Source organism: Pholcus phalangioides, unplaced genomic scaffold, assembly GCF_987345545.1.
Source record: "Pholcus phalangioides strain wild (caught in Gottingen) unplaced genomic scaffold, Ppha-v1.0 ptg000008l_1, whole genome shotgun sequence".
Classification (NCBI taxonomy): domain Eukaryota; kingdom Metazoa; phylum Arthropoda; class Arachnida; order Araneae; family Pholcidae; genus Pholcus; species Pholcus phalangioides.
In genome coordinates, this window is record NW_028301601.1 from 2,649,323 (window position 1) to 2,677,102 (window position 27,780).

A 27,780-nucleotide genomic window follows, 5' to 3' on the forward strand; every position below is an offset into this window, starting at 1 on the left:
TTGACATTTTACTTGACTTTAAAACACTATTTCTAAAAATCTTTTGATTGTATCATTGCAATGTTTCAATATGATATTCTGCTATATATTACTGAGGTCATAAACTAAAATCTAAGGTCCATCACATATAGGAGGTGCAGTTCAAAATTAAGGGCAATACCGATTGGTTCGCAGATGCGTAGGAGCATTACTTGGTGTTGGGAATGTAACCGCCATATTGTCGTCTTTGAGTGTTGTCTGCCTTTGCAAGACAGTGTGTTAAAATGAGTGCGGTAATAACAAATCCCGCCAGTTATAAAATTTGATCAGTGATTAGATTTCTAAACGCAAGAAAACATAATGCTGCTCAAATTCACTGTCAATTCAGTAAAACATATGGGTCTACCGCAATGAGTGAAGGAAGAACAATCTTCATGTACATCTTTTTTTATCAATTAACTCAAGAAGATTTAAATTATATGTTTGATATTGTAATGTAATCGTCTCTTATCTTGCATAGGCTGCTAAATGCCAAATTTTTTCGTCTATCAACTTCTTCATTCCTGTTGCCACTTACTTTTTGGTATTATATATATATATATATGTTTTTTTTCTTTGTTTTTTTTCTCTCGTTATTAGTTATGTCGACAGATATGTATTGGATAGTTTTGTGGGCTCACAAGCTTGCTTAGCCCCCCAAATGTTTTGTAACTGTGTTTTAAAAATCCTAAATAAAGGAAATAAAATAGAAGTGAGGTGTCGCGAGTTTAAGGAAGGCTGTTCAAATGTTTACGATGAGGGGAAAAAATCACAAGCTCAGGAATTGTTCTCCTTCACAATAATGCACGTCTCGACACATGGCTGCAAGCACTACCGAAACAATTCAAAAATTTGGATGGGAGATTTTTGATCATCCCCCTTACAGTCCTGATCTCGCCCCCAATGACTACCATTTCTCTTCCAACATCTCAAAAACTGTATAGCGTCTACACGTTTTGAAAAAAATGAGGAATTGAAAATCGCAGTGCAAAACTGGTTGAAATCCTAGGCGGCGGAAATTTATGAAGAAGGTTTGAAGAAGCTTGTTTCATGATATCAAAAACGTTTGGAACGACATAGTGATTATGTAGAAAGATAAAGTAATCATGTAAATTTTTTAAACCATTAATAAATTTGTCATTTTTTCAATTTTTTTCATTTTATTACTGTGATTGCCCCTTAATTTTAAACCGTGCCTTGTATTTGTCTAATTACAGTGTTTTACAGAAGAAATGTGGAATAAAATTTGCAAAAGTTCACCACACGTACATCAACAGATTTGAATATAACTTATGAGCATACAATCCTTTAAACTTTAGTTCATAACCTGCACCATTACCAGCTGAATGTACGGTGAAAGTAACAAAACATTCCACTCATAGAATTTTTTACAATCGTGTTTGCAATATCGTATAAATTTTGCTTAAAATTTCACATAATAATGACTTTTTCATAGCAAAATGACATAGGCAGTTCAAAATTTATTACTGTTCTCACCATTTTGGGACACTTTCTATCAAAAAATGTTATTAAAGTTCACTCCAGTATCACTTTAAAGAAAAGTGACAAGAAAGGTAGTCGGATACCTTAAGTGGTTGAAGACTTAAAAAAGTAGGTTAAATAGAGCAAGGTTTGTTTTTCCTCCTCTCCCTCAAAGAATATCTTGTATAAAAAAGGGAAAAAGGGAATAAATGACTCAACAGTAGAACCTATCAATACAACATTAACAAACATTGTCAACACACAATCGGTGCGTTGACCTGTATTTTTGCCCGTCATAAACACGAGAGATTACCTGCACCAATCCTACATAAAAAACAGAAGAAGAAATGATTAAATAGCTGCAAAGCAACAATACGTGTATTGAAAAATATTTTCTGTGGCGAATGCCGAAACGGGAGCTTTTACATGAATGAATAATTTATTTATTGGAAGACATTATTAATATCGATGTGAAGTGATAGGAATGAGATCAAGATGTGTTACTCTTCTATTAAACATCAGATGATCAATTGGTCAGAATTTCAGCTATTTTATTACCAGATGAATCGTCAAAGTGTAAACTCTTGCATTTGCCGGAGAAAAAAAAAAAGGTTTATAAATTTCCTATTGTGGTATTTAAGTTATGGGATAATTACATTGATGACATGGATATTTGTGGAACATAAGAATGCACACACAATATATATATAGGTACAAGAGGCTGAATCAAAAAGTAGATCACAACTTTACACTTTTCGGTGAAAATTACAATGCTCAATTTTATTGGATGATGAATATATGTACCTGTTTGGGGGAAAGAAGTGATTTCTTCATCCGGGTGTTTTGTGCTTGGCATTTGGCAAGTCAGCACTAGACTAGTTCTGAATTGAAGCCATGTAGAGGAATCAGACTTTTGTGAACTGAATGCATAAGTTGCATGACAATGGACAGATGAGCACCGATTTAGATTTTCTGTCTTGTTTTGGCTTTTATGCAGAGGTTCACAATGTTTTACTTCGAATAATTGCAAAAGCTCACAGACTGTAAGGGTCATTATCATGAAAACTGTACTTTTAATTTCCGTGCATTATGATGGAGAGATTATTTTCTCCACAAGAATGAAAAAAATTAAATGTTTGAATTACTTTGACGTTTACATAGAAAAATAAGTGAAGGCTATATCTTTTGAACAATTTGTGTGCGTCTTTTAATTTTAATTGTTTTGACTTAAGTGTTTTACTTACTTTTTGATTCGCCAATGTACATAGCTACCACATTTGCAAAAAAAAATATGCACAACCAGCATGCTCACTGATGATCGAAAACTCTTAAAACATCCGCTTACACCTACAGGGGTGTGTGCTTTGAGCATCACAGCATAGATCCTAAAATGGATCCCTGAAAAAACATCAAGTTTTACAGATATAATAAAATATTTCGTTCCGACATGATGCGGAGTCACTCTCGAATATTCTTAAATATATTATCATATAGATTAGAGAGATGTTCCGCTCAATGATTTTTTCTTAATCATGTACATAATATGAAAAGCACTCGAGAAAAAGGTAAAGTCGAACATAAAAAGGAAAACAAATACCAAACGAGTGCATTTTGAACTATTAGAAGTGCATTAGATACACAGAAGGAAAAAATTAAGATACAGTTCTACGAATTTCTACGTGACATTCGCAGCGAATTTAGGATAAATGTTTAAATAATTTCCCGGCACATAACCTTTGTTTCCGTGCCGATCTTCTACAAACCACCAGTCCGAATTCTGGTTGAGATCGCATTTATGGAGAACCAGAACGACTTGACCCTTCGTGAGCCTCATTTGATTCGATCCACTTGGGTTGAAGTCGTACATGGCATAATAATACTGTAAGAAAAAAAAATTAATAGTTTATTAATGAAATTCAGTACAAAGTTTACACTATTTGTGTCTCATATAGAAAATAACAACAGCAACAGATTGTAGCGACAGCTTCGTTAAAACTTCTGGGAAGCAGGTGGTGAGAAATAAAGTCATAGATGCCCTCAGTACAAAAAATTAAATGTTTAAAATATACTGAAGGTAATTTTGTGCAAGATATTTTAAAAAATATTGTTATATAAGAATTCATCATGGTAAAAGACTCTTTCTTACAAACCGAGCACAACTCAGTCTAACTGAGCACAACAAGTCTATCGCCATGGGCAATTTACTACCTAGTGAGTTGTGCCGGCAGTGTAAATGTGTGTACCTAACAGTCTGAATGTGTATCTAGTGTTGTGTTTGATTTTTCAGTGCTGCCATCTATATTTCAGAAGTGAAGTGAATGAAGTGTATGACTGAATACTTTTACTGTAGGTCTGTTGCTCTTTGTGGCGAGACTTTTAAACAGGGAGATTCGCTCACATTTGAACCTCAAAGTTGGGAACCACAGGTAAAAGACACTGTTGTATCAAGAGGAGTTTAAAACTAGAAGAGCCATGCCAGTCATTTTGACGGTTTTTGATTTTATCACTCAATTTCACAATTAACCAGACAGTTTAGATTGCCAAAATTGCACAACTTTTCCTAGAAATACTGAAAAACGTTATACTGAAGAAAAAAAATGGGCAGAGATATTTTTTATATCTAGAAAGACCATGACTGGTCAATTTGACCTTTGAAGACCGGACATACCCCGCTTCCCATCTCAGAGATATCGAAGCATTCCCGAAGGATGGGTGTATCCGGAACGTTTTATTAAAAACAATGTAACATGGCCACCTCAGACGAAGGCAGCAAAATTAAATAATTTACATAAAAATTGATCATCAACCCCTGAAGTCATATAACAAATAAATAAAATCAAAACAATCAACATCAATGGGCAATCAAAATTATAAACAGGATTATAAGATGGTGGTGTATAGCCGTCCATCCCATAAGAATCTAGTAATCGTCAATTGATCGAATCATTGCCGATAATCTTGGAATATAAAATTTCGAATCACAGTGAGTTAGTTGCAGATCATCATCGTCTAAGCCGCAAGTCGTTACCGAAATCGTCACCAGGTGACTAAGATCAGCACAATTCACTATATAGCCGAGTAAATCACACTTAATTCGTCATTGCCATCAATGACTTGATCTCCTTGCAGGTGAACATGCTTCTGTTTTCCATTTATCGGTTACTTTTGTTGACGCCAACATGGTCGAAGATCATATTTCCTCTTAAGATCAATCACTGGGGCTCTTGCCGGTTTGAACTCATCATCACTCCCACCGCTCAGACAGGCACTTCCAGTCTTCTTAGTATGTATGCAGTGTAAGTTGTTATCGAGGAACAATATAATCCACCGCACCCGAGCAAGGCTCATACGGTTCTTCAAAACTCTTCTTTTGAAACATAGTCGACCATTTTTGGGAATAGCACCAAAATGAAATTTTTTTGTATATGGGCAAGATGTCAGGTGATGCCATAAAGATCCAATCTCACCACAAGCACACATGGCATTGTCTGACTTCTTGAAACATTCTAAATATGTCAGTAATGGGCCGTGCTCAGTTATCATAATCACTTTCTCTCTAGACCAAATGGTACTACTCCAACGGACGCGTTTTTGTATCTTATAGGCATCTTCATGTGCATTCTTGTCCCATAGTTGTTGCCAATTTTGTAACAGGTCACTTTTTAGCACTTGTTTGATGTGACTGCGTGGTAGCAAGAGTTGTTCTTCCATTGGGAGATTAAGAGCATCTTTGGCCAATCTGTCCGCAATTTCATTCCTCGCTATTCCTGCATGGCCTTTGACCCATTTGATAATGATAGATGGATGGTTGTATAAAAACTTGTGTATTCACAGAGTATTTTCATGTGGAGTGCGATTGTCACGAATCGCATTAATACTAGATGCGCTGTCAGTATATATCGTCGTCCGCTGATTTTGCTTAATCACCCATTCTACTGCAGCTAGTATGGCCAGAACCTCCGCCTGAAAGATGCTGTTCCCTTGATGCAACTGTCGACTCCACACACACACAAACCTCTTCAACAGATCCTTCTGCATTCATAACTACGTATGCACAGGCCGTGGATGTCTCTTTTTTTTTTTAGCCGTCCGTGAATATACTAATAGCTTCATCCAATGAGCATTGTTCCATACCAGGCAGCGAAACTTGATTCTGGAACAAGTCCACACTGGGATGATGAAGCCAACTCCTATTGCTCCCTTCGTAGGCATCAGGTGTTATAAGAATTCCATCCATCCAAACCTCCTTACCCAAATGCAGGATTGTAGATCGACGAGCGTCATATTCAACATATAGGTTGAGCGGAGGGTTTCCCATAGCAGTATACAGAACATCATTGGCCATAGTTTTGTATGTACCAGTTACATACAATAAGAACGGACGTTGGGCAACATCTAGTACCGGTCAATTGACCAGTAAAGTTTTAGACACTTTCATTACAATCAAAGCAAATATTTCATCAAATCGTGACATGGAATTTCCACTAGTGTAGATATACTCACTTTAATTAATTGAAAGGTACCCTTAATAATCGACTAATTATAAAATGACTAATATGGCCAAAAATGTAGTAATGCACTTGATCCTGGTTGTGACAAAATCAAGTCAAAGACACAAAGGTTGTGACAAGACATCACAAAATTCGGGGCTCGACCGGGATCGAAAATAAACATCACAAGCAAACACAACAACAGTCATCAAGAATAAGAACTTATAATAATTTAGATTTAATTTACATAGAATGTTTATTTGATTTAGAAATTTTACAAATTGTGACAAAAACTGATATAGCCACGTTGTCGATCCATATCTCCATTCACTACGAGAAGGGCTGAAGAGATATTTCAAACTAACCTGAAGGGCTGCAGAGATATTTCAAACTGACATCCTAACTCCCCAGGTGGAGTTAACGAGTGGGAAAGTAAGGCTGAATATGAGTTAAGCAGAATTACAAGTGCAAAGAGATGACATTATCTATGCCTTTTATACTGAAGAGGCAACCAACCAACATTGATTGCATCGCTGATTTGCATATATTCCTGATTTCTTTCATCACAGTGGAATAGTGATGGGGTAGCAGTGGGGAATGCTCATTTTACCACAAACAGTCAGTTGAATGTCTCGGGAGCGATGCTTACCTATCGCACGGGATTGGCGTGCACCACAATTTCCGACGACCTTGGGAAGACATCAAATGACCTGACTTGTGATATTTAGGTGAAAATTATTCAATTAATAACAAAAATTTACTTTAAAGCACCTATTTGAATAGGGTGGTCCCTCTCTACCAGCCACAGACTCCTATCATTACATTTACACTCTCTTTTGAATCACTCAGTAGATGCAACCAGGCACTTTACACATTGACAACATCATAAAGCATACTTTTTTCTTCTTTTGGCACTTAGGGGTCGTTCAAGTATTACATAAGCAAATTTTAAGCCATTTTTGACCCCCCCCCCCATTGTCAGCAAAATTTTGTCATCACTGCCCCCTACATCCTAAGGCATAATGGTGGGATCAGAAACATACGTGGGAGGGGGAATAGGGGTTCGTACACCTCCCCCCAAATGGAAAAATATTATTTTAATCCAGCGGTTCTCAACCGGGGCTCCTTGTGCACTCTCCAAGAACTCGATGACCACTCGAGGAAAATAAAAAACTAATAAAAAAACTTAACTAATTAAAATTTTTAAATTAATTAAATAAATTAAAATAATTTACAAATACAAATACAACGCCACAACAGGCAAATTGACCAACGAGGTGGTTGACTTAAGAACATCATGGATCCCCTACCTACTACTGCTACACCACACATGCACACAACCCCCCCCCCCCCCACCGCGGAACCCCCAACGAATCGGTACATGTGGGAATGTGCGTGTACATGTAGTGAAACCTGACGTGAAATTTTTGTTTTCTCTGTAATGCTTGTTATGTGTAGTGCTGCCATCTGCCACCAGTTTTTCTAACTATGAGTGAAGTGTTATGATTGAATGATTTATCGTTGTAGGACTGTTGCTCTCTGTGGCGAGACTTTTTAACGGGGAGATCGGCTCGCATTTGCGCCTTGAAGTTGGGAACCACAGAAAACCGACTTCAGCCAACCACCACTGTGGGGTTCGAACCCGGATCCTCGCATCGCGAGTCCGTCAGTATAACCACTCGACCACCACAGCGGCTATTTAATTAATCAAATTAAAATAATTAATTTAATTACAATTTTTATACATTTTTATACTTTTTAATAAAATTAAAAGAAATTAAAATTACAAAAGAATATATCTTTATATGTTATTATAATCGATTTCTGTTAATTTCAATGCTATTTAAAGGGTAAGAACTCAAAATTTCTCTTTAAAAAATTCATTGTGACCCACCCTTTAAGCCATATATGGTAAACCCTAGACCCGCAGACCAAATGTGGTCCTGAAGATTATCTGATGTGGCTTGCCCCCCCCCCCCCAAACCTAAGGCCCGTGGCATATTTTCAGATCACTGAAGTAGGCCTCAATGATCACTTTCACATTCAAAGATCACCTAAGCAACCTGTGACACAGTTACAGAACGATCCGTGGCACATTTAGAGATCCCATTGAGTGACATGTGGCACAGTTTTAGAGCACTTAAACAGCCTCCAGCGGTTCTACATCACTCAAGTTACCAGCGAAGCATTCCCAGATTACTTAAGTGATCTGTGGCATAATTACAGATCACTTAAGAGGCCCGGAAACATTTCCAGGGCACTTGAAGGATCCGTGAAACATTTAGAGATCATTAAAGTGACTTTGTAGGGGACTTATGAATGGGTAGAATGTTACTTCAGGTGCTTAATAACTACCGAAAGGTTTTTTCCTGTTTTTGGCACACCGAATAAGATTCCATTAAGAATATTTAATATCTTAATGGAATGTTTAATATCTTAATGGGGGATTTATGACATAAGCATCATCTAAATGTCCCCTCCCCCGTCATCAAAAGTCAGGAAATCGGAAACTACCCTCCCTCCATCAATGCTGACCTAATACTTGAATGACCCCTTACACATTTACCATTTTTACCCTTTAATTATCCACCAGCTATCGTATGATTAGACACACAAAGAAATATAAAATGTTTTCACACTCAAATGGGTTGCTATGTTTTGTTTTCATTGAATGATTTGGATTTGCTTTGACCACAGTCCGTATGACTTACAGGCCTACAAGTTCAGGTATAATTTCCTTAAAAATAATTTAAAAATTCTACAGCTTGTTGTTGCGAGAGCTTTTCTATAAAAGGGGTTGGTGGCAGTAATAGAAAACCAGCAATATATGAAATTCACAATTTGGAACTCCCTGAAAATGTTGTGAAATTTGGAATTGCTGGGCTAAATCTGGAAAGTTGGCAGCTCTGATGATATACTGCAGGGGTGGCCAATTTCTCACTGTACAATGGTCAGCTGCAGCATCCCGGGCCACACCAGGGACAACACTTGTGTATAAGCCGCACCAGTAAATGACCAAGAAAAACTAACAGGTTTGTGTTCGCCATAAGTAATATGGCAAAAGACGGGCAATTCAGTCATTAAAATTTTACCCTGCGCTCTACTTCTTCATAAACTGATGCATAACCTTTTTTTTCTGGTTCCCCCCTAGTAGATGCAATGCATTAAAAATTTCTGTTTCTTTTGCAAATTAGTCCATTGAATTTCATACATAGTTTGAACTTTACAGGCAAAACAATTTCTCCATATTTTTTTGTAATTATTTTTTCCTTACCCCTGATTTGGCAACCATCAGACGACACAGTTTCAATAGCTCAAGAAATTTGTTCACAAGCCCACAGATTTTGAGGGGAATTTTATTATTGGAATGGAATGTGTGCCAAAAGCCAGTCGTGCATACGGTATTGACCATCTAGAACAGATAAACACATGGTTGTACCGAAATAAAATTGATAAGCTTCACATGGACCAGACAGACAACCTTAGATGTGAAAAGATAGCACGTGCACAGTTACCTCGTGCTCCTGTATGTCCACATGATTACACAGAACCAGATTTGTGTGTGATACATGTATTCTTATTATTTGAGTTACCTTCTTCGAACAGAATATCAGTATTTGGTTTGATATTCTGTGTCGCCAACCTGCTATGTTGGAATTTAAAGATGATGGCTTCTGTATTTTTCACATAAAAAGTCATGTCTGGGTGTGGAACTCATTCAATGGCACAATATGAACTTGACCATCCAATATGACACATTTTTGCTCTTTGGAGTTATTAGGATATGCACAGCCTATAGACGGGTGAAATTTATAGGTGCAGTGGTGAGCTGGCATCCACTTCGAAAAAAAAGTTATCAGAACAACAAATATGCATTCGGCTACAAAAGGTCACAAAAATGCAAACCGACAAACGTGGTGGCGAAAAGAAAAAAAATGCCCATAAACAAACTTTAAAAAAAACGCAGTGTGATGAGAACATGGCTAATTACTATTGTCATTAAAAGTAATGAATAAATAGTCTTAATTAGGTCTGCTGTTGGAAAATGATAGCTTAAATAGTGATAAAATTAATTTTATATACACACAGTAATTTTATCCAGTTGCTGGCTACATGCAGCCTCTGGGCCAGCTGTTAGCCACCCCTGATATATTGTAAAATGTCTGACTTCTCTAAATATTTTCAATTCTTAAAATTCTTCAGAATAATTGGATAAAATCAATATGAAACTTGCCTCAGAGGTATCAGCTTCTTCAGCATCATCACCTTCATCGATCACTTCATATCGATTATTCTCACCACATGCTTGCTCGTTATCAAGAACATTATCGTAGAAACCTTGCTGCTGGCTAACAGGTGCATAGGGGTCAAATTCTTGAACTGTCGCACTAGGAGAATAGCGAGATTGATTCAAACTTGTTGATGCTGTGTCTTCAGCGATCAAATCGTATCTATCATTCAGTTCATCTATTTCTTCATATCTATGGGATTGAGAATCGCTAGAATATTGGTCATCACAATTAGCCGACATCACTATCGTTGGAAGTGGCACATTTTGACTCTGACTCATCTGCCCGTCCAAAAGAGCAGGTCTTGCTGCTTCCCTGGCCACTGGATGCAGGGAATCAACTTGTTCGTAAGGAGGAGGGGCCGGTCGAACAGGTTTTGGTGTTGCTGCCAATCTTTTGCTAAGCAAATGACTGCTGTCTTGCATCTTTTTCCTATCCACAGATTCATTTGGCAAGCTCCGCCTACTCTGAGCGTTCCTTGGCAGACTACTGCTGAATGGAGGAAAAGTTGTGTTTATGCTGGCCTTGCCAAATGACTGGTGTTGCGGCTGACCTGGTACAAAAGGTGTAGTTGGCGATGTCGGAGAAATATCCAGCCAGGACTGTTCGAGAACCTTCGCTGGCACAAATCCTCTGGAAACTAGGTACAAGGAAGAGAAAAGAACTTATGTAGAGCTATAAAAAGTGAATAATCAATGGCAATGAATTGAAATCATCTATATCCACAACAGAGTAACTACCGCACATAAAATATTTTTCTTTACATCTGTTGTTAATTCTGAAATAATGAGATCAATAACAAGGCAATTAAAATTTATTTAAATTATACCTCCATTGTCCACAAACCACTGGAGCTTGCTTCCCATAGAATTCTGCTTTTTCAGCACACCGACAACATCGCCCTTCTTCAAGCTCAAGTCCAGAACATCAACAGCGTCGAAATCTGAACTTGCAGTGTATAGCTGTGCCTGAGAGTAGTTTGACATCACATATGCTTTCTGACTAGCTGACTGAGATGTCTTGAGTAAAAAAAATTAATACAACTGAAGTTGAGGCTTTTGGTTGATTTCAGGCATGAAAAAATATAGTCATAAGTAGAGCCCAGATTATATGCACTTAAAAAGTGGCAAAATATGTTCTGAAAATATGTACTTAAAATGCTAAAATATGTACTTAAAATGCTAAAATATGCACTTAAAAATGTCAAAATATATACTATTTTTACACACATCATATCTTTTATGGGTATCTTTTTTTAGCCACCTCGTTAGGCAATTTGCCTGTTGTGGCCTTTGTATTTAAAAAACCTGAAAAAAAAGTTAAAAATTCCAAAATATGTACCAAAAGTGAGAAAATATGCATTAAAAAATCACTATGCAAAAAAAAAGCAGATATCTTTTTAAAATGCATATTTTCTATTTGTTAGTGAATATTCATTTACAACAAAATATCCCTACATATGCATATACTGCATATTCAAACAACTTCTAGATATTTTTTATTTAAGCATTTTTAACTTCTAGTTAGTTGTGGCTGTGTGTGTTCATTAACAAAATGCCAGTAAAAAAGAATTTTGGGGCTATTTCTAAAAGAATCTCTAGAAATAGCGTTACAATGAAACAGTTGATATTTGGGGGAAAAAACAATCCTACCTGCAAGAAAAAACAAGCAGATGTTACGAAAATGTTATTAACAATATTCATTTGAAAAACTATGAAAAATTAATTGGGCTTCAATAAACCTTCACAAATATGCACTTATTCTGAAAATTCTTTGATTTTAAGCATTTATGTACATTAATGCTGGAAAAGGCGAAAATATGCCAATGGATATACATATAATCTGAGCTCTAGTCATAAGCATTAAAAATAAATAAAAATATTAAATTTATAATTTGAACCAGGAGTGGCCAAACCTGCAGCACACTTGCCACTGCTGGCGAGTATATTGTGGTGCTAAGAGTAACACAGGAAGGTTTGCTACAAAAAACATTTTCAAAGGAATTGAAAATATACTTCACATTTCTTTAAATTGAATTCAATGGTTCTAGGACACCAGAAAGTTTATGGTACTATCACCCCTTCACTCGGGATATCTGTAAACTCTAAATCAAATCAATGATAAAAATAGAGTCGCGTGATACTGTAAACATACCTGTTACCCGCCATCCGGGGTTAGGCCAAAACATGCCTACAATCAGTCACGTGATCACAGACGGCGGCTGATCCCTAATAATGTATATATTCAATTATGCCTGAAATAACAATATAAATACCTTGTTTTGATAGCGGAGGACCACAAACTTCTATTGGTGCCGATGTGCTGCTTTGTTTACCACACAATATAGGCCTTGTTGACATATTGGGTTAGTCTTAGTTTTTATGGTGTTATTTTCTGTTGTTATTCCAAAATATCAATACTCAATATATTTCATTGTTGTATACTATTTTTCAAATTAGAAGTGATGACAGTTTTTCCTCTTTCACAATGGAAGATGTGTGTGGTCGGATCGTGTCGAAAATAAAACTGTTAATGATGTGCATAAATGCTGATTGGTAGAGTACAATCACATTTCTTTGTTCTAAGTTTAGTAATAACCTTATACTGTCGAATCCCTTTATAACGAACTCCAAGAGACCGGAGAAATCACTTCGTTGTAACAAAATTTTGTTATGAAGGAATTCGAGGTTTTTGTATTGTTCCCATGTAAACTTATCTGCGGTACTAGAAAAGTGTTCGTTAAAACGAGATTTCGCTATAATGGTATTCGTTAAAATGGGATTCGACTATACTTACTATTACAGTTTGTTTTGCTGTTGGCATGAAGTCCCAACTTATTAATATGTTAACATAATTTCTAATCCGTGCCTAGACACACTTGTTCGATTCAGGTCACACCAGGACATACATTAAATATTACTCCTGAGATTCTGTTCGAGTTTATTTCAGTGGATGGAAAGAGAAAGGTTTGAATGCTGATCCTAAACTGAAGAGCCAAAAAAACTGGTACAGGCATGCGTATGCAAATAAAGAGATATGGAACCAATCAGAGTACGGCGCTGAGGTCGGCAACGCCTATATAACACAACAAGTGTCTGGCATAGTAGTTAGATCGGTTACTGCTGCTATAATGGCAGGTTATCGAGATTTAAGTGAGTTTGAACATGGTGTTATAGTTGGCGCACGAGAGATGGGACATAGCATCTCCGAGGTAGCGATGAAATTTGGATTTTCACGTACGACCATTTCACGAGTGTACCGTGAATATCGGGAATCCGGTAAAAAATTAAATCTAAGACATCGCTGCAGCCGGAAAAAGATCACACAAGAACGGGACTGACGAGAATCATTAAACGTGACAGACGTGCAACCCTTCCGCAAATTGCAACAGATTTCAATGCTGGGCCATCAACAAGTGTCAGCATGCGAACCATTCAACGAAACATCATTGATATGGACTTTCGGAGCCGAAGGCCCACTCGTGTACCCTTGATGACTGCACGACACAAAGCTTTCAGCCTCGCCTGGGCCCGACAACACCGACATTGGACTGTCGAGGACTGGAAACACGTTGCCTGGTCTGACGAGTCTCGGTTCCAATTGCTTCGAGCTGATAAACGTGTACGGGTATGGAGACAACCTCATGAATCCATGGACCCTACATGTCAACAGGGGACTGTTCAAGCTGGTGGAGGCTCTGTGATGGTATGGGGAGTGTGCAGTTGGCGTGATATGGGATCCCTGATACGTCTAGATACGACTCTGACAGGTGACAGTTACGTAAGCATCCTGTCTGATCACCTGCACCCATTCATGTTCATTGTGCATTCCGACGGCCTTGGACAATTTCAGCAGGACAATGCGACACCCCGCACGTCCAGAATCGCTACAAAGTGGCCCCAAGAACACTCTTCTGACTTTAGACACTTCCGCTGGCTACCAAAATCCCCAGACATGAACATTATTGAACATATGTGGGATGCCTTGCAACGTGCTGTTCAGACGAGATCTTCACCCACCTCTTACTCCTACGGATTTATGGACAGCCCAGCAGAATTCATGGTGTCAATTACCTCCAGCACTACTTCAGACATTAGTCGAGTCCATGCCACGTCGTATTGCTGCACTTCTGCATGTTCGCGGGGGGGCCCTACACGATATTAGGCAGGTTTACCAGTTTTTTTGGCTCTTCAGTGTATAACAACCTCATTGTGGAATTGTTATTGACTTCATCAATGCTAGATATCTGCATCTCTCTCCCGATGATGTCTGGTTGAGTCTGCTGGTGCTGCTTCCATGATTCACTGATAGTTCCAACAACTTCATGATATCGGGAGAAGGTGATCTTATCGCTTCTGTGACTGTGCCATGCTTTGATAATTTAGCGGTAAGGACATGGACAACCTGACAGTTTGGTGAAATCTTTGACTTTGTCACGAAATTAGAGATTATCTAAATGTAATTTACTATTGCCAAAAATATAATTTTAATTCAAATTATGTTTAACTAAAGACTGATCTAAACTGTATAAAATTTGTGTAGTGTTAATACCTTATTGTGGAAATTCAATTTTGAGTCAAATCCTATTGCTGTCTGTTAAATGGGATAAAAAATAAAAATCCAGGAATGCAACTGGGGTATTTGCAACACGCGAAACAAATTTATATGTCAGAGAGTAGCAGGCATTAGACTTCTAAGCATTGAGATTGGCATTTGTAAGAAAAAGGTTGGCCAGCACACATTTTTTACTTCAAATAACAGAGTTATATTTCATTCACCTGCTTTCCCGTCATTGAAGTCCCAAAGCTGACACGTCCTATGGATGGTGAGGACGATTTCCTTAGAGTTCCTGTTCCTGATGCAGGGAACAACTGGTTAGGAACTATGCTCATCTGACAAAGGCTATCTGTAACTAAGGTATGCTTCACCTGGAAAGTTGATATTATACCACTGGCACCCTCACATCCGACTTGTGAACCAATAAGAAGTGGCAACTGCAAAAAAAGGGGAAAACTTTATAAGTCACAGTATAGCAAAATCCAATAAAAACTTGCAGATTAATAAGTGTAAACATCAATTATATATTTAGAACAGTATAACACAGATAAAATTAAATAATTTCAATCAATTTCATATACAGTCAAACTGAACAATAATGACCTCGGTTGTAGCAACACCTAAGCTATAATCAGGGCTGGATTTAGTCATTCAACAGCTTGGTCCGAGAACAGTTCTGCAGCCTTTTCTGAGGAAGTTCCAGAAAGAAGGGCTGTCTTAACGTATGGGCATACTGAATAGCATAGGTTGATAAGAGACTTATGTTAACGAGACATGTGCAAAACAAAATAATGTCTAATACATGAAGTAAGATTTGAAGGGTGACAGGCCAAAGAAATTCTTTCCCACAGGGCTAATGGTGCTGTGAAGACCATGTTCCTTTCTTCCCCACCCCCATTTGGAAGGTTAAAAAGTATAAGAACAATGTCATATTTTTTAAAAATATTTAAAACTATAAATTTTCTTGAAAATCGGTATGAGAAGTCAGCTATAAATCTTAATCTGGGGTCTTGTCAAAAATAAAGGCTCCCTTCAAGGATGTGGGGGGGTCACGAATTCACTGCCATATGTGTCTGTTAATAAACTGACATATTCTTCATCAACAGAGTTTCAAGTTCTGGCTTTTTAAAGGAGTTATCGTAAAATATTATGCATAGTCAATGCAATAAAATATAGTTTTACAGCCCTCGATATTTTGTGGCACTGTACAATTGCACCTTCCGCACATTCGCAAGTACGGGCCTGGCTATAATGTAAATAATTGGTGGCCCTGGCCAATTCTCATGTAAGAATAATGTTAACCTTGCTGCTAATCTCGATAAAAACCCAAGGACCTCAGATATAACGTTACTTTGTATAATATGAGTTTGACTTCTTCAAATATGACTAATATATTCTTCGAATATGACTTTGGTTAATGTTATCAATTTTATTTCAAATGAACTTTTTTTCTCTCTTTGCATATCTTGAGGCTAAGATTCAACCAGACTCATTTTTTCCCTATAAGTTATCATTATCAATCTGCAAGACAATGTAGGAGGTCAGAAGGCTCCCTTATGGACAAAAATTTGCATACACTGTTCACAATGTCCTAATCAGATCTTAACAGCAGCTATAATCTTTGTTTGTGTAGTGCTCCTTTTGCAATTTCTTTTCTATGGGTGAAGTCATGCACTAGGTTAAAAAAACCTTACACATCCAGTTTGACCGATTGGGACATAGGATCATCATACTAACCACTAGAATTTTTTTTCCTGAATATGGTTATCAACAGGACTCCGATTTGGCATATTATATTTTTCTATAACAAGTCATATTTCAGGCTTTTTGTTCATATTTTAGGAACTGGTCAATTTTTTTTTAGTCATTTTATAACCAAAAATTCTAATCTGTGGGCATTTTCTTCTGAGACATAGAATGTATTCACAATGGATTATTACCTCTTTCCCCTTTTCTTAGAAAAATCATACCTGAAGTCTGGGCTGTAACTAAGATTCTTGATAAGACAATCAAATTTGATTCTGCCACTGTCGCTCCCCCCCCCCCCCCCACATCACTGTAGAACTCCATAACAGCGGTGTTTTAGCATTATGTTTCAAAGTAAAAATCATTTTTTTAATTTTATCCTGAAAATTTGCTGCCCTCCCATGATTGCCACCAGGGAAAATTATCCTCTTTGCATAGTTCTGGTTCTGCCTAAAGTTGATGATTCAAAGATTTCTTCCACAAAAATTTGGTCATAATATTTTCATCACCGATGGAACTTCTGTGAAAAACCTACACGACGATATACCCTCTATAATGATAATCTCCTATACAACTATATGTTCCTCTGGTCCCTTGAGTATTGTTAGACAAGCATTGTACTTTATTTTATTTTTTATTTTTTTCTAAAATATGTTGTAAAAATAATTGGATGTGCAGCAACATTGCAATTCAGCTAAAGGAGGAATCATTGAAGAAACCAGACATCTGCTTTATGGCAAGACTGCTTCATATGTTGCTCCATTTGGAAGCTTAAAATTTGACTGAAATACTTAAATGAATTCTGCCAAAATAACAATGTGACAGCAGTTTTTGAAACATTTGAGAAAAGTATCTCCTAATTCAGTGCAATGCTAAAACCTACTAGAAGGTTATAGTAATTGCATAAAGCTGGCTTGGTTTCAATTTGAATTTTATGTGATAGCTTCAATTTAAATCATTGGAAACTCTTTTATCAGGTAAATTGATACATTTCATGTTAATATTTTAATCTACTATGGTAGGAAGCAAAAATTAGAGAAAAGATGAAACAATGAGGAAAATTATAATTCTAAAGTAATATTTTCATATTTCAAGGTCATGTTTGTTTTTTTTTAGGTCATAATTGCTTACATATTTTTGAAGCTTTTTGGGCAAAATCTGAGCCCTAGTTATCAATTGGTTATTGTAATCAGAAACCCTAAGTCCAGATGTGATCACATTAAGCGGCGTGCACTGTACTAATATCAAGGATGAAGATAGTTTTCATAATTTAAAAATTATGTTAATATATAAATGTATGATTATACATATATAAATGCTCATCTCACATATTTGTGAAACATTTTTTTTTCCATTAAAATGATTTTCAACTCCTTGTGGAGTTACTGTAGCACTTTCTTTCCTGCCAAAAGATAATTGGCAATAATTGACAGTTTGATAATTAACAACATTTTTCTTCCAAAATTGGTGATGTCCTGTGTTTATCACCCTAATCATAATGAAATAACTTCATCTTTGTGTGTTTGATTACATCTGATTACATTTTTCAATTTGAAATGTCTTGAAATGTAACGAAAAAATTTCACAGAATCTTTGATGTCGTTATGATCGAGGTATGACTGCAACTTACCAAGCTTACTGAATACTGGATAGTTTCAAGCAGTAAACACAAAGAATTAAAATATGTATAAAATGTTTGTTCACCTTAGCTAAGGACAACATCTCTCGAGCACACTTTCCAATGAAATTTTTCCTGGCTTTCAGAAAACAACGCACACAGTCACATATGATCTCGACAGAAGTTGAATAGAATTTCGGAAGGTCATCAAGTAGCTGCATGTTCAAGGCCTCATACGTGTTCTTAGCAATTTGTTGGTTATCTTGAAACTGGGAAAAAAATTCAAAAACATCACATACTTGTATTTTGAAAACACAGTGAAAATCCTATACTACGATACCCTGTATAATTATAATAGTCTATATAACAATATCACTCTCTGGTTCTAATGCACTTTTCATAGTATAATTATAATAGTCTATATAACAATATCACTCTCTGGTTCTAATGCACTTTTCATAGTATTAATATATTAGCTGAAGTGGTTTTCTGAAACAAGTTTATGTCGTATGTGTGTGTATATGCATAGCATTGACAAAACGTTCCGGCAAGCACAGATTTATTAGAAATCCTGCAGAGGAATGTGTAGGAGGTGCATGCATGTTTAAGAAGAAGTGTTAATATATTCCATCCACAACAACAACTTGTTTACAACGATGCATTTCTCTTACTGAAGTACAAGGAACTTTCTAATGTTCTAAAGTTCCTTGAGTACATTATAAAGGCATTTCACTGTACATTATTCCTCTTTTGCACAGTGTATTTTATGAAAAAAATACATCTACTACTCTTCATAATGTCATATGAAAAAAAGTCTTAATATTACAGATATGCATCATTAAATTTCTCATACTTCAATAATGGTAAGTGTGATGGTCAAAACCGGTCGTCTCCGTGAAGGTAGGTGGCACGCCCGAGAATCACTCTCTTGAGCAGAGTAGTGAGAGAGCATTTAAAAAAGTTGTTGTCATGCCGTCCACGCCATGTTGTTGTATTGTGGGAAATGTTATCTCTTCGATGTAATTTGTGTTTTGCTTAAATAAATTACATTCCAAACAGCGTGTGGCTACAATTTGGCACCCAACGAGAAAGATTACATTTTTTCAAACTAAGAGGAATCGTCAGAGTTCAGCCTGAACGTACTTACCAATTGGCAAGTGAAACTTCGATCGCAGATGTTCGTTTTCAACGTGAAAGGCATCAGTTGTTCTAAAATTCGTGAAAGTGTTTGTCAACTGTGAAAATGTTCGGTCAATGTTTATTTTCAACCTGAAAGGAATTCATCGCTCAGTTGTTTCGAAATTCGTGAAAGTGTGCGTCGAGTGTTTTGTGTCAAAATGTTTGTCAGATGTTTGTTTTTTTATGTTGCTTCACACGTCTCAAAAGTGACAATTTTTTTTATTGATATTGAAATGTTGGTTTATATAGTGCAATACGGCTTACTTAGCAAAAGAAAAGAAGCAAGACCTCATCGTTCTAGCTCAAGCATTGGGAATAGCCATGTCAATTGACATAAGTCGTTCGGTTAAATCAACTGTCATAATCAACCACGACCATTATGATGAGGACTTCATGAAAAAATTCCTGCTAATTGTCATAGATGAGAGAATTTCAGACTTTAAGCACCAAGATCAAAGGGAACAAGCCAAGTTTCAAGCGGAAAAGGAATTTGAAGTCCGAAAGTTCGAGATGCAGTTCAAATTTGAGAAGTTCAAGCTTCAAAATGAAGTGGATCATAAGTGGCCAGCTCTGCGTCCATGTCCTCGAACTTAAATTTGAACTTCAAAAACTGCTCCAGAGTTTCAACGTTCAAAAGGACAACATATCATTGTTTCTATCTCTAGCTGAATGACAACTCAAATTGATGAAGGTCCCTGAAGAATTTTGGGTATCACACCTCATCACAGTTCTGCCGAGTAGTGTAACATGGCTCATCACATGAGAACCTGATTGATAAAGCATCTGATTATCAACATGTAAAAGAGATCCTCCTGAAACATTTCCAATTATCTGCCAAAAAATTATGCCAACTGTTTGCAACTCAAAAGAAATCGAAAGACAGTACTTGGCGTGACTACTATTTCGAGCTCAGGACATTCTTTGAGAACTGGTCAACTGAACTGAACATCACAACATTCCATGGCTTAAAGAACTTGATCATCACAGACCAAATGAAAAAGAAAGTTCTTCCTGAATGCAAAGAATATCTAATGGGTGAGTGGATAGAAGTAATCTCACCCGCTGTTCTTGCAGATAAACTGGATACCAATGACACAACAATTGTTTGAACTGAAACAATTTTCCAAATAAACCCGAACAATTTCAAGAGAAGCAAAGGATAACCGATGATTACTAGGATTGAACTTCCTGATGGCAGCAGACATCGCTGTGGATCTGAAGAGGAAATGTTGGTTTTTCAGTGACACTCCTCATAGCCAATTCTCATTCCAACAGGTTCCAATGGTTGAGTGCACTGTACTTAGCACCCTGCTAATCAAAGATCAGCATGTCGTCAAACCGGGGGGGAGCCTACTCCAGTTGTTCAGTATCACATCAACACCAGTGATAGTTTACCAACAGGTGTGTCTCCGTACTGAATGTCTCTAGTGAAAACCAAGAAGGGGTACAAGTCTGTCCCGGCAGGACACATGAACATCTGAAACCAGAGAGCAAGAGGATTCAGAGAGGCCGAGACTATGATGGAAAGGACAGCTATGCCCGGAAGAGATGAGACAAAAAAGCAAGGGTCCACCCCTAAATCTCAGTTGAACGTGGACTTACTCCAGAACATGTTTGCATTGAATCTCGCAAAGGACAGGAAGTCTGAAGGGGTCGTGTGCAGCTTGCTGATGAACATCTTCTTCAACCACATCACAGATGAAGAGAAACATGTACAAGGAGGAAAAGTGACAAGCGGTTGTTGAGAGAGCTAGTCTAGAGCTTCGAGTGCGACGAGCGTCATTTCCTCTCCCAACGACGGTCACCTTTGTTGACTACATGAAGATGCACAGATTGAAGGAAGTCTTGGAAACCCTGACGAGGTATTTCACCGTAAAGACCAGGAATCCTTTGAGTGGAATGAGGATGAGAAAGTTTTCTTCGAATGCAATGTCTGCAACAGGATGGCCTCAGATAAGCAGCATCTGGTAAGTCATAAGCTTGAACATTCGACACTGGTCAGTGGCCAAAAACGAAGGGTGACAGCGAATCCTCTGCTTGACACCAGAAACTTATTCTGATGTCAGGTCTGCCACTTCGTTTCCACCCAGAATAGTTCGTTTGAGAGACATGTTGACAAGCAACACTCCGAGCCATTCCGTATACACAGTCACCAACTTCAAGCAGTGGCAAGATCGTGTCCACCAGTTGCTCACAGGCTACCTACACCTGTGGAATCTTCCAGTCCACATTGTCAGAAACTGCTGATGATAAAGCACATCATGACACACATGAACAAAGCATGCACCGAGGACGAGGAAACAATGATATTGCCATTGCCAGAGTCGCAGCAGCCATTCATGTCTAGGTGATCATCTGTCAGTACAGTGAGATGACCTTTGAGAATGAATCCGTCTTCCAGAAGCACATAGAGTTCCACAAGATGAAATAAAAAGATGAAAACTGTAGATGCTCATCGCCAAGGCTCCAAACGTCTGAGATGTTCCAGCGATCCCCATGTAGACATTCTGTGGGCACGCCATCCTAACCTCAAGTACCACTTGCAGTTTATCATACGTCAGCACTTTGAGCTTGCAAAAATTTTGCAGGAACACTGATTATGCCTATGCGTCAGAGAGGACGTCCTTCGAAAAAGTCACAGATTAATCAGCCTACAAGTCATAGTTTTCATGAAGAATGAACTATATAAATATTTTTTTGAATATGTGTGCATTTTTTTTCACCCTCCATTATTTTAATGTGTTCGTCAGATATTTGATTATTATTTATATGTAACATATTTTTATGATTGCATTATGCACCCAATTGTTTCTATTCGAAAATTCTTCCTGGTTTCATACCGAGACGGTTTCAGGAAACCAGATGGGGAGTCTGTGATGGTAAAGAGCGGGCATCTTCATGAATGTAGGTGGTGCGCCTGCGATTTGCTTTCGTGGAAAGAGTAGTTGAGTGTGAGAAAAAAGTTGTTTTGTCATAATGTCCACCCCATGTTGTTGTATTGTAGGTGCTGTTATCTCTTCGATGTAATTTGTGTTTTGCTTAAATAAATTACGTTCCAAACAGCATCCGGCTACATAAGCAAAAAAACATTCAATGATAATTACATGAACTTTCATCTGGGGCATCTCAAAGTTACACATACAAAATTTGAGGTTTGATAGGCAATATGTAAATTAACCATATTTCCATATGACTGAAAAAACTTGCCTTCACATGATAGAAAAGACCAAATTCAAAAATGGCAAGAAAGTTCAACTACACCCAATTTAATAGCTCAATGTTGGATACAGCAAATGATGTCACAACAGATGCTCCAAGCTTTCACTACTCTCACAACGGGGCCTAACTCAACCAACATTGTATCGAATGCCAGAAGTCCTAAAATTCCTGAAGGGACACAGCCTGGGCCTTGTCTGGTCTGACAGACACTATCCGCAGTCTATGAATAAGCAACTCTAGAAGGTAGCAACTGCCAGAGGTAGAATGAACATGAATGTGATAGCTCTGCCACCAAAAGTATCTTGTTGCCATGATCTCTCTTTATCAGAAGTAGTTTGATACACCACTGATTTAAGCACCCCCCACCCCAAGAGAAATCAATGCTTGATAAGTCCAGTGAAATCAAGAGGCCACACAAACGATTCACCATGCTAACAAACAGTGTCACCTATCACTTTTTGATAGCATTTTAGCACATTCTAATTTTAATATTCATTTATTCAATATTGATTGGCCAAGTCCTATACAAGATGATGCGGAATTTATATATGACGAAAGTGATGATTGATGGAACAAGAGAATTCGGAAATCATAGTACAATACAATATTTGATCGTAGGTTGTTCCAATCGATAATAGTTCTTGGGAAGAAGCTAAATTTGTGACAATCTGAAGAGGCAATGATGAGCTGTAATCTTTAAGAATGATTGAGTCTAACAGAGAAATATGAAGGTTTGATTAGAATAGTGGAAGTGTCAATATTAAAAAACCCATGGAGGATTTTGTAAAGAAAATTTAAACGAGAAATAAGTTGAAGAGAGCAGAGCAATTGGATATTGAGTTGATGCTTGAGTTCCATTATGGAGATAGGTGAAGACCAACAGTTAAAAATGAAACGAGTGGACTTATTTTGGATATATTCTAATTTATCTATGTTGGTTTGGGTATCCCAGGGTGCACAGGCATAGGAGAGAGTAGGGAGAATATATGTCTGGTAGCACAAGTGACGGACATGACGGGTGGAGTATTTCTGGTTACGGCAAAGGAAAAAGTTTTTGGAGACATTTATTAAAGATATAATCAACGTGAAGGTTCCAGCGGAGATCGGAAGAGATTACAATGCCCAGGTATTTATAATGGGAAACCTCAGAGATCAAAGAGTTGTTTATTGAATAAGGGCAATCGTAGGGAATTCATTCACAGGTAACTTTCATAAAAACAGTTTTTGAGAAATTGAGGGGTAATTCCCAGGTTGAGCACCATTCAGAAATAATGTTAAGGTTGTGTTGGAGAGATTCTTGGTCGGAAAGATTGGACACTGTTTTATAGATGACAGTCATCAGCGAAGAGTCTGATACAGCAGTTTATGGAGTTGGGTAGATCATTTTTGTAAATTAGAAAAAGTAATGGTGAGAGGACCAAGCCCTGGGGTGTGACAGACTTGACATGAAGGAATGGGGAGTTCTGGCCCTTGTACGAGACAAACTGGCTACGGTTAATAAGGAAGGCCCCCACCCATTTCAGCAGTTGAACATTTAGACCAAGGTTTGAAAGTTTTAGTAGAAGTTAATTATGGGGCACTCTGTCAAATGCTTTGGAAAAATCTAGGAAAATGATATCAGATTGAAGGTTTTTGTCAATGGAGTCTGTTTAAGTCATGTATGAAAAGTGTTAATTGGGTAGATACAGATAACGATGATTGAAATCCATGTTGGTTAGGGAAGAAAAAGTTAATCGAATCGAGGTGGGTACGGATATTCTTTGCAATTATGTGTTCAAAGAGCTTGCAGCAAGAGGAGGTGATTGCGATAGGTCTGAAATTAAGAGGGTGGGACAGTGAACCAGTTTTATGGATGGGAATTCTTGTTAATTTTCCAGTCAGAGGGTAAATTAGAAGTGTTCAGTGACACGTCGAAAATAATGAGGATATAGTTGCAAATTTCATCGGTACAGAATTTTATGATATGATTGGGGATCCCATCGGGGCCAGTAGAGTGGGGTTTATATTGTCTGTTTAAATGTTCTCTACCATCCCTCAAAGGTTGTAGTGACAATGTTGAGAAAATCTCAGTAATCAATAGCGAGTTGCACAAGAAAAATTCCATGTACAGAAACTTGATTGCATAAAAATTATTTTTCTAAAAATAATGTTGCAAGATATTCATGATTTCACTTTCTAAACAAAGTATTCTTTCTTATCAATTTAACTGAATATGAACCACATATTCGCATACATTATATTAATAGTTATATTATCCTGAATGTGTGTGTGATTATGCAAACAAATTTATGTTTATGCAAAACTCAAAGCAAGAATTGCCAAGGAAACATGAAACTAGTACTCACAGCTTTGATCTTAGTTGCATCTTTGTTCTTTTCCATTTTGTTCGTGCATGCTTCGTAGTCTAACAATTTGTCAAAGCGCTTCTGAATCAAGAAATTTGGTCCATGAAAAGTCTGAAGTAAATCTTTCAAGATGTTCAGCACATTCCTTTCTAATACTTGTTTCTGTAAGATAATATATAACAGTGTTCAAACCCATGTGATAACGCAAATGAAACAAGATAAAGCATGTGAACAAAAAGCCATCTAATGTCAGCAAGCTTGTAATGAAAAAAAATATTATCCATCCATCAGATGATTTAGTTAATTACTTCTCTAGGATAAGTTAAAATGAATAGGCATATGAATGTGAATGATTTCATTTTTATACTAGTCTTCAATTACAAAAATTTTGAAACTTGTAAATTTTTTTTTTTCATTTGATCACTTACATTTGCTTCAAAGAACTGTGTAACTATCAACCTATGCACAGAACGAAACTGGTCGACTTCCTGTTGATTTTTTCTGTCACCATAAAACTCTGCTATATCTTCTGCCAAACTGAATGCTGTTTTTACCATTTCCTTTAAAAATTGGGAATTTATAGAAAATTATAAAAGCAAGTTTCATGAAGGTTTCAGTGGCCTTATATGCCACTGAAGGTTGTGGTTCAAAACACAAAGATAAAGAGAAAATACAAAAAATTTACACATACTTCCATTTTCTCGATGTAACCATTGACATCCTTGATGAAGATTTTGACTATCTTCTCCAGACCATGGAATTCCCTCTCCAATTTCTCAAACTGTTCATCTTTGATCTTTTTTTCAAAAAAAATATATATACATATTATCAAAAACAAAGAACCTAAAATAATATTTCTGCTTCCTCATTCACACTTCATACAATAATCCAGAAATCTAAATATCAGTAATCAAGTCTTTGAAACAGACCTAACCCAGTCAAGTCTTTGCATAATGGAATATATTCTCGCCATGGTAAGCACAAAGACATGAGAGCAGTGAAGTTATGACTTTTTTTCTGGTACAAACTTCAATAATATTCACAAAGGGATTTTGCCAAAGAAGTAATAGAGATAACAGTAGAAAATAGAGGAAAATAGTGAGGAAAGTGAAAATAGAGTAAATAGAGTAAAGTTAATTTAAAAATAAAAAAAAACCTTTAATTAAATAATCTTAAAAATATATATATTTAGGCGTGCGTGCATGCACGCGCGCGCTTTTATGACAGACTCTAATCACATACAGTATTATAGATACTATGGTATAAATCGTCAACACAAATTTTTTAGTCACTGTGAAAACCCAGTTGGATATGTCACGCCCTGTCGTAAGGTCATAATATACTGAAAAAGTTTACTGGATGCATTGTAATTTTTTTATGTTTAGATTCCCTTTGAAAATTTAAAAATAGCATTTGAGAAACAGGATTCACACCAATATGGATCCTATAGGTCCCTTGATGGATTTTTTTTTTTTTTTGTTTGATGTGTGTGTTTTGTAACAATAAAATTAAAATTGAAAAAAATATATATATATTTAAAAAACGAATGTAACAGTTACCACAGATGTGAGGCCTATAGTGTTCGAAAGTCGCATCCCAAACCTAGATGATTTCTTCCACATAGAATGGAAACTGAATTTTGATATTCTACCAGACAAGCTGGTATCAGCATGTTTGCGATATTTGAAAACTAAAAAGACAAAAACACAAAAAATGCTCATATTTCATCACATATATATATACACATAATATTTTAATTACCATTATCTAAACAATTTTTAACATAACTTACATTCAAGAGATAAAACAACTTAAAAGACATTTACCTAAATCTTGCCTTCGTTTGAATTCATTGATTGCTGTAGCTACATCTGTCATCAGCTCAATCGCTTGTACAAGACATGGCTTATCTGGATCAACATCATCTGTATACTGAATGATAAATTATAAGAATTTTAATAGTTTGATATTGATAATTTTAAGCCAAGTAAAAAAAAAAATCACTGAACACAGGGAAAGATGAGTACCCAAGAATAGATGAGGTACCAATCCTTATGAAATGTCATAGAAGGTAATGATAAAAGAGCATAATGAAAATTCCCAAATATCCCTAAGGGGCCATTCAATTATTACGTCATCAATGGGGGGGGGGGATCAGCAATTTGCTGACTTTTGCTGACAAGGGGGGGTCAAAAATGGCTAAAAATTTGGTTACGTAATACTTGAACAGTCCCTAAACCTTGTACTTGAAATTAATAGCCTTGAAAATTATTCATTTTGAATCAAGTTCTGATTTGCGACAGACTTACCTTGACCAACTCATTGAGAAGAAGAGGATATTTGAGGATTCGTTGCACAGGCTTTATCAGCATTGAGGGTAGATCAAAACAGTTGGTTTGACGTTTCAACATCTCCACCTTGTGCTTCAAGTACTGACCCGCAGATGATTTTTCTTCATACTAAATACAGAAAATTTCAGAATTTCTGAAACCGGTTATGGTTATATGAGTAGAGCACACACTTATGGAAATTTATACATCTAGATCAGTGATTCCCAACGTGGGCGATAGAATGTTCCAGGAGGTGATAGAAGCTATGGGTATAACATAGAATCCTATGGGTTAGATTGCATTGGGGGGAAGTGGGAGAAAAAAATTTCTCAAGAACGGGAGGTGAGATGGGAGAAAAAAATATTTCAAGAAGGGGGGGGGTGAGATGGGACAAAAAAGGTTGGGAAACTATGATCTAGATCAGTGTTTCCCAAAGTGGGCGATGGAAGGGTCCATGGGGACAATAGAATCTAAGAGTATAACATAGGATCCTATGGGTTCACTCGA

At 36.9% G+C, this 27,780-nt stretch overlaps 1 protein-coding gene across 1 annotated transcript in view; it reads right to left on the bottom strand.

Moving 5' to 3' along the window:
- Positions 1 to 605: 605 nt before the first annotated feature.
- Positions 606 to 27,780, bottom strand: part of LOC149083490 (dynamin-binding protein-like) — an 82,542-nt gene continuing 55,367 nt past the window's right edge. The window contains exons 13-23 of the mRNA XM_089234010.1: positions 27,253 to 27,402; positions 26,770 to 26,875; positions 26,503 to 26,633; positions 25,635 to 25,739; positions 25,372 to 25,503; positions 24,944 to 25,105; positions 18,287 to 18,469; positions 15,058 to 15,273; positions 11,109 to 11,298; positions 10,225 to 10,919; positions 606 to 3,379 (exon numbers count right to left, since the gene is read on the bottom strand). Of these exons, the coding sequence (XP_089090136.1) occupies positions 3,176 to 3,379; positions 10,225 to 10,919; positions 11,109 to 11,298; positions 15,058 to 15,273; positions 18,287 to 18,469; positions 24,944 to 25,105; positions 25,372 to 25,503; positions 25,635 to 25,739; positions 26,503 to 26,633; positions 26,770 to 26,875; positions 27,253 to 27,402 (2,274 nt within the window). The 3' untranslated portion in view covers positions 606 to 3,175. The remainder of the gene's footprint in view (positions 3,380 to 10,224; positions 10,920 to 11,108; positions 11,299 to 15,057; positions 15,274 to 18,286; positions 18,470 to 24,943; positions 25,106 to 25,371; positions 25,504 to 25,634; positions 25,740 to 26,502; positions 26,634 to 26,769; positions 26,876 to 27,252; positions 27,403 to 27,780) is intronic.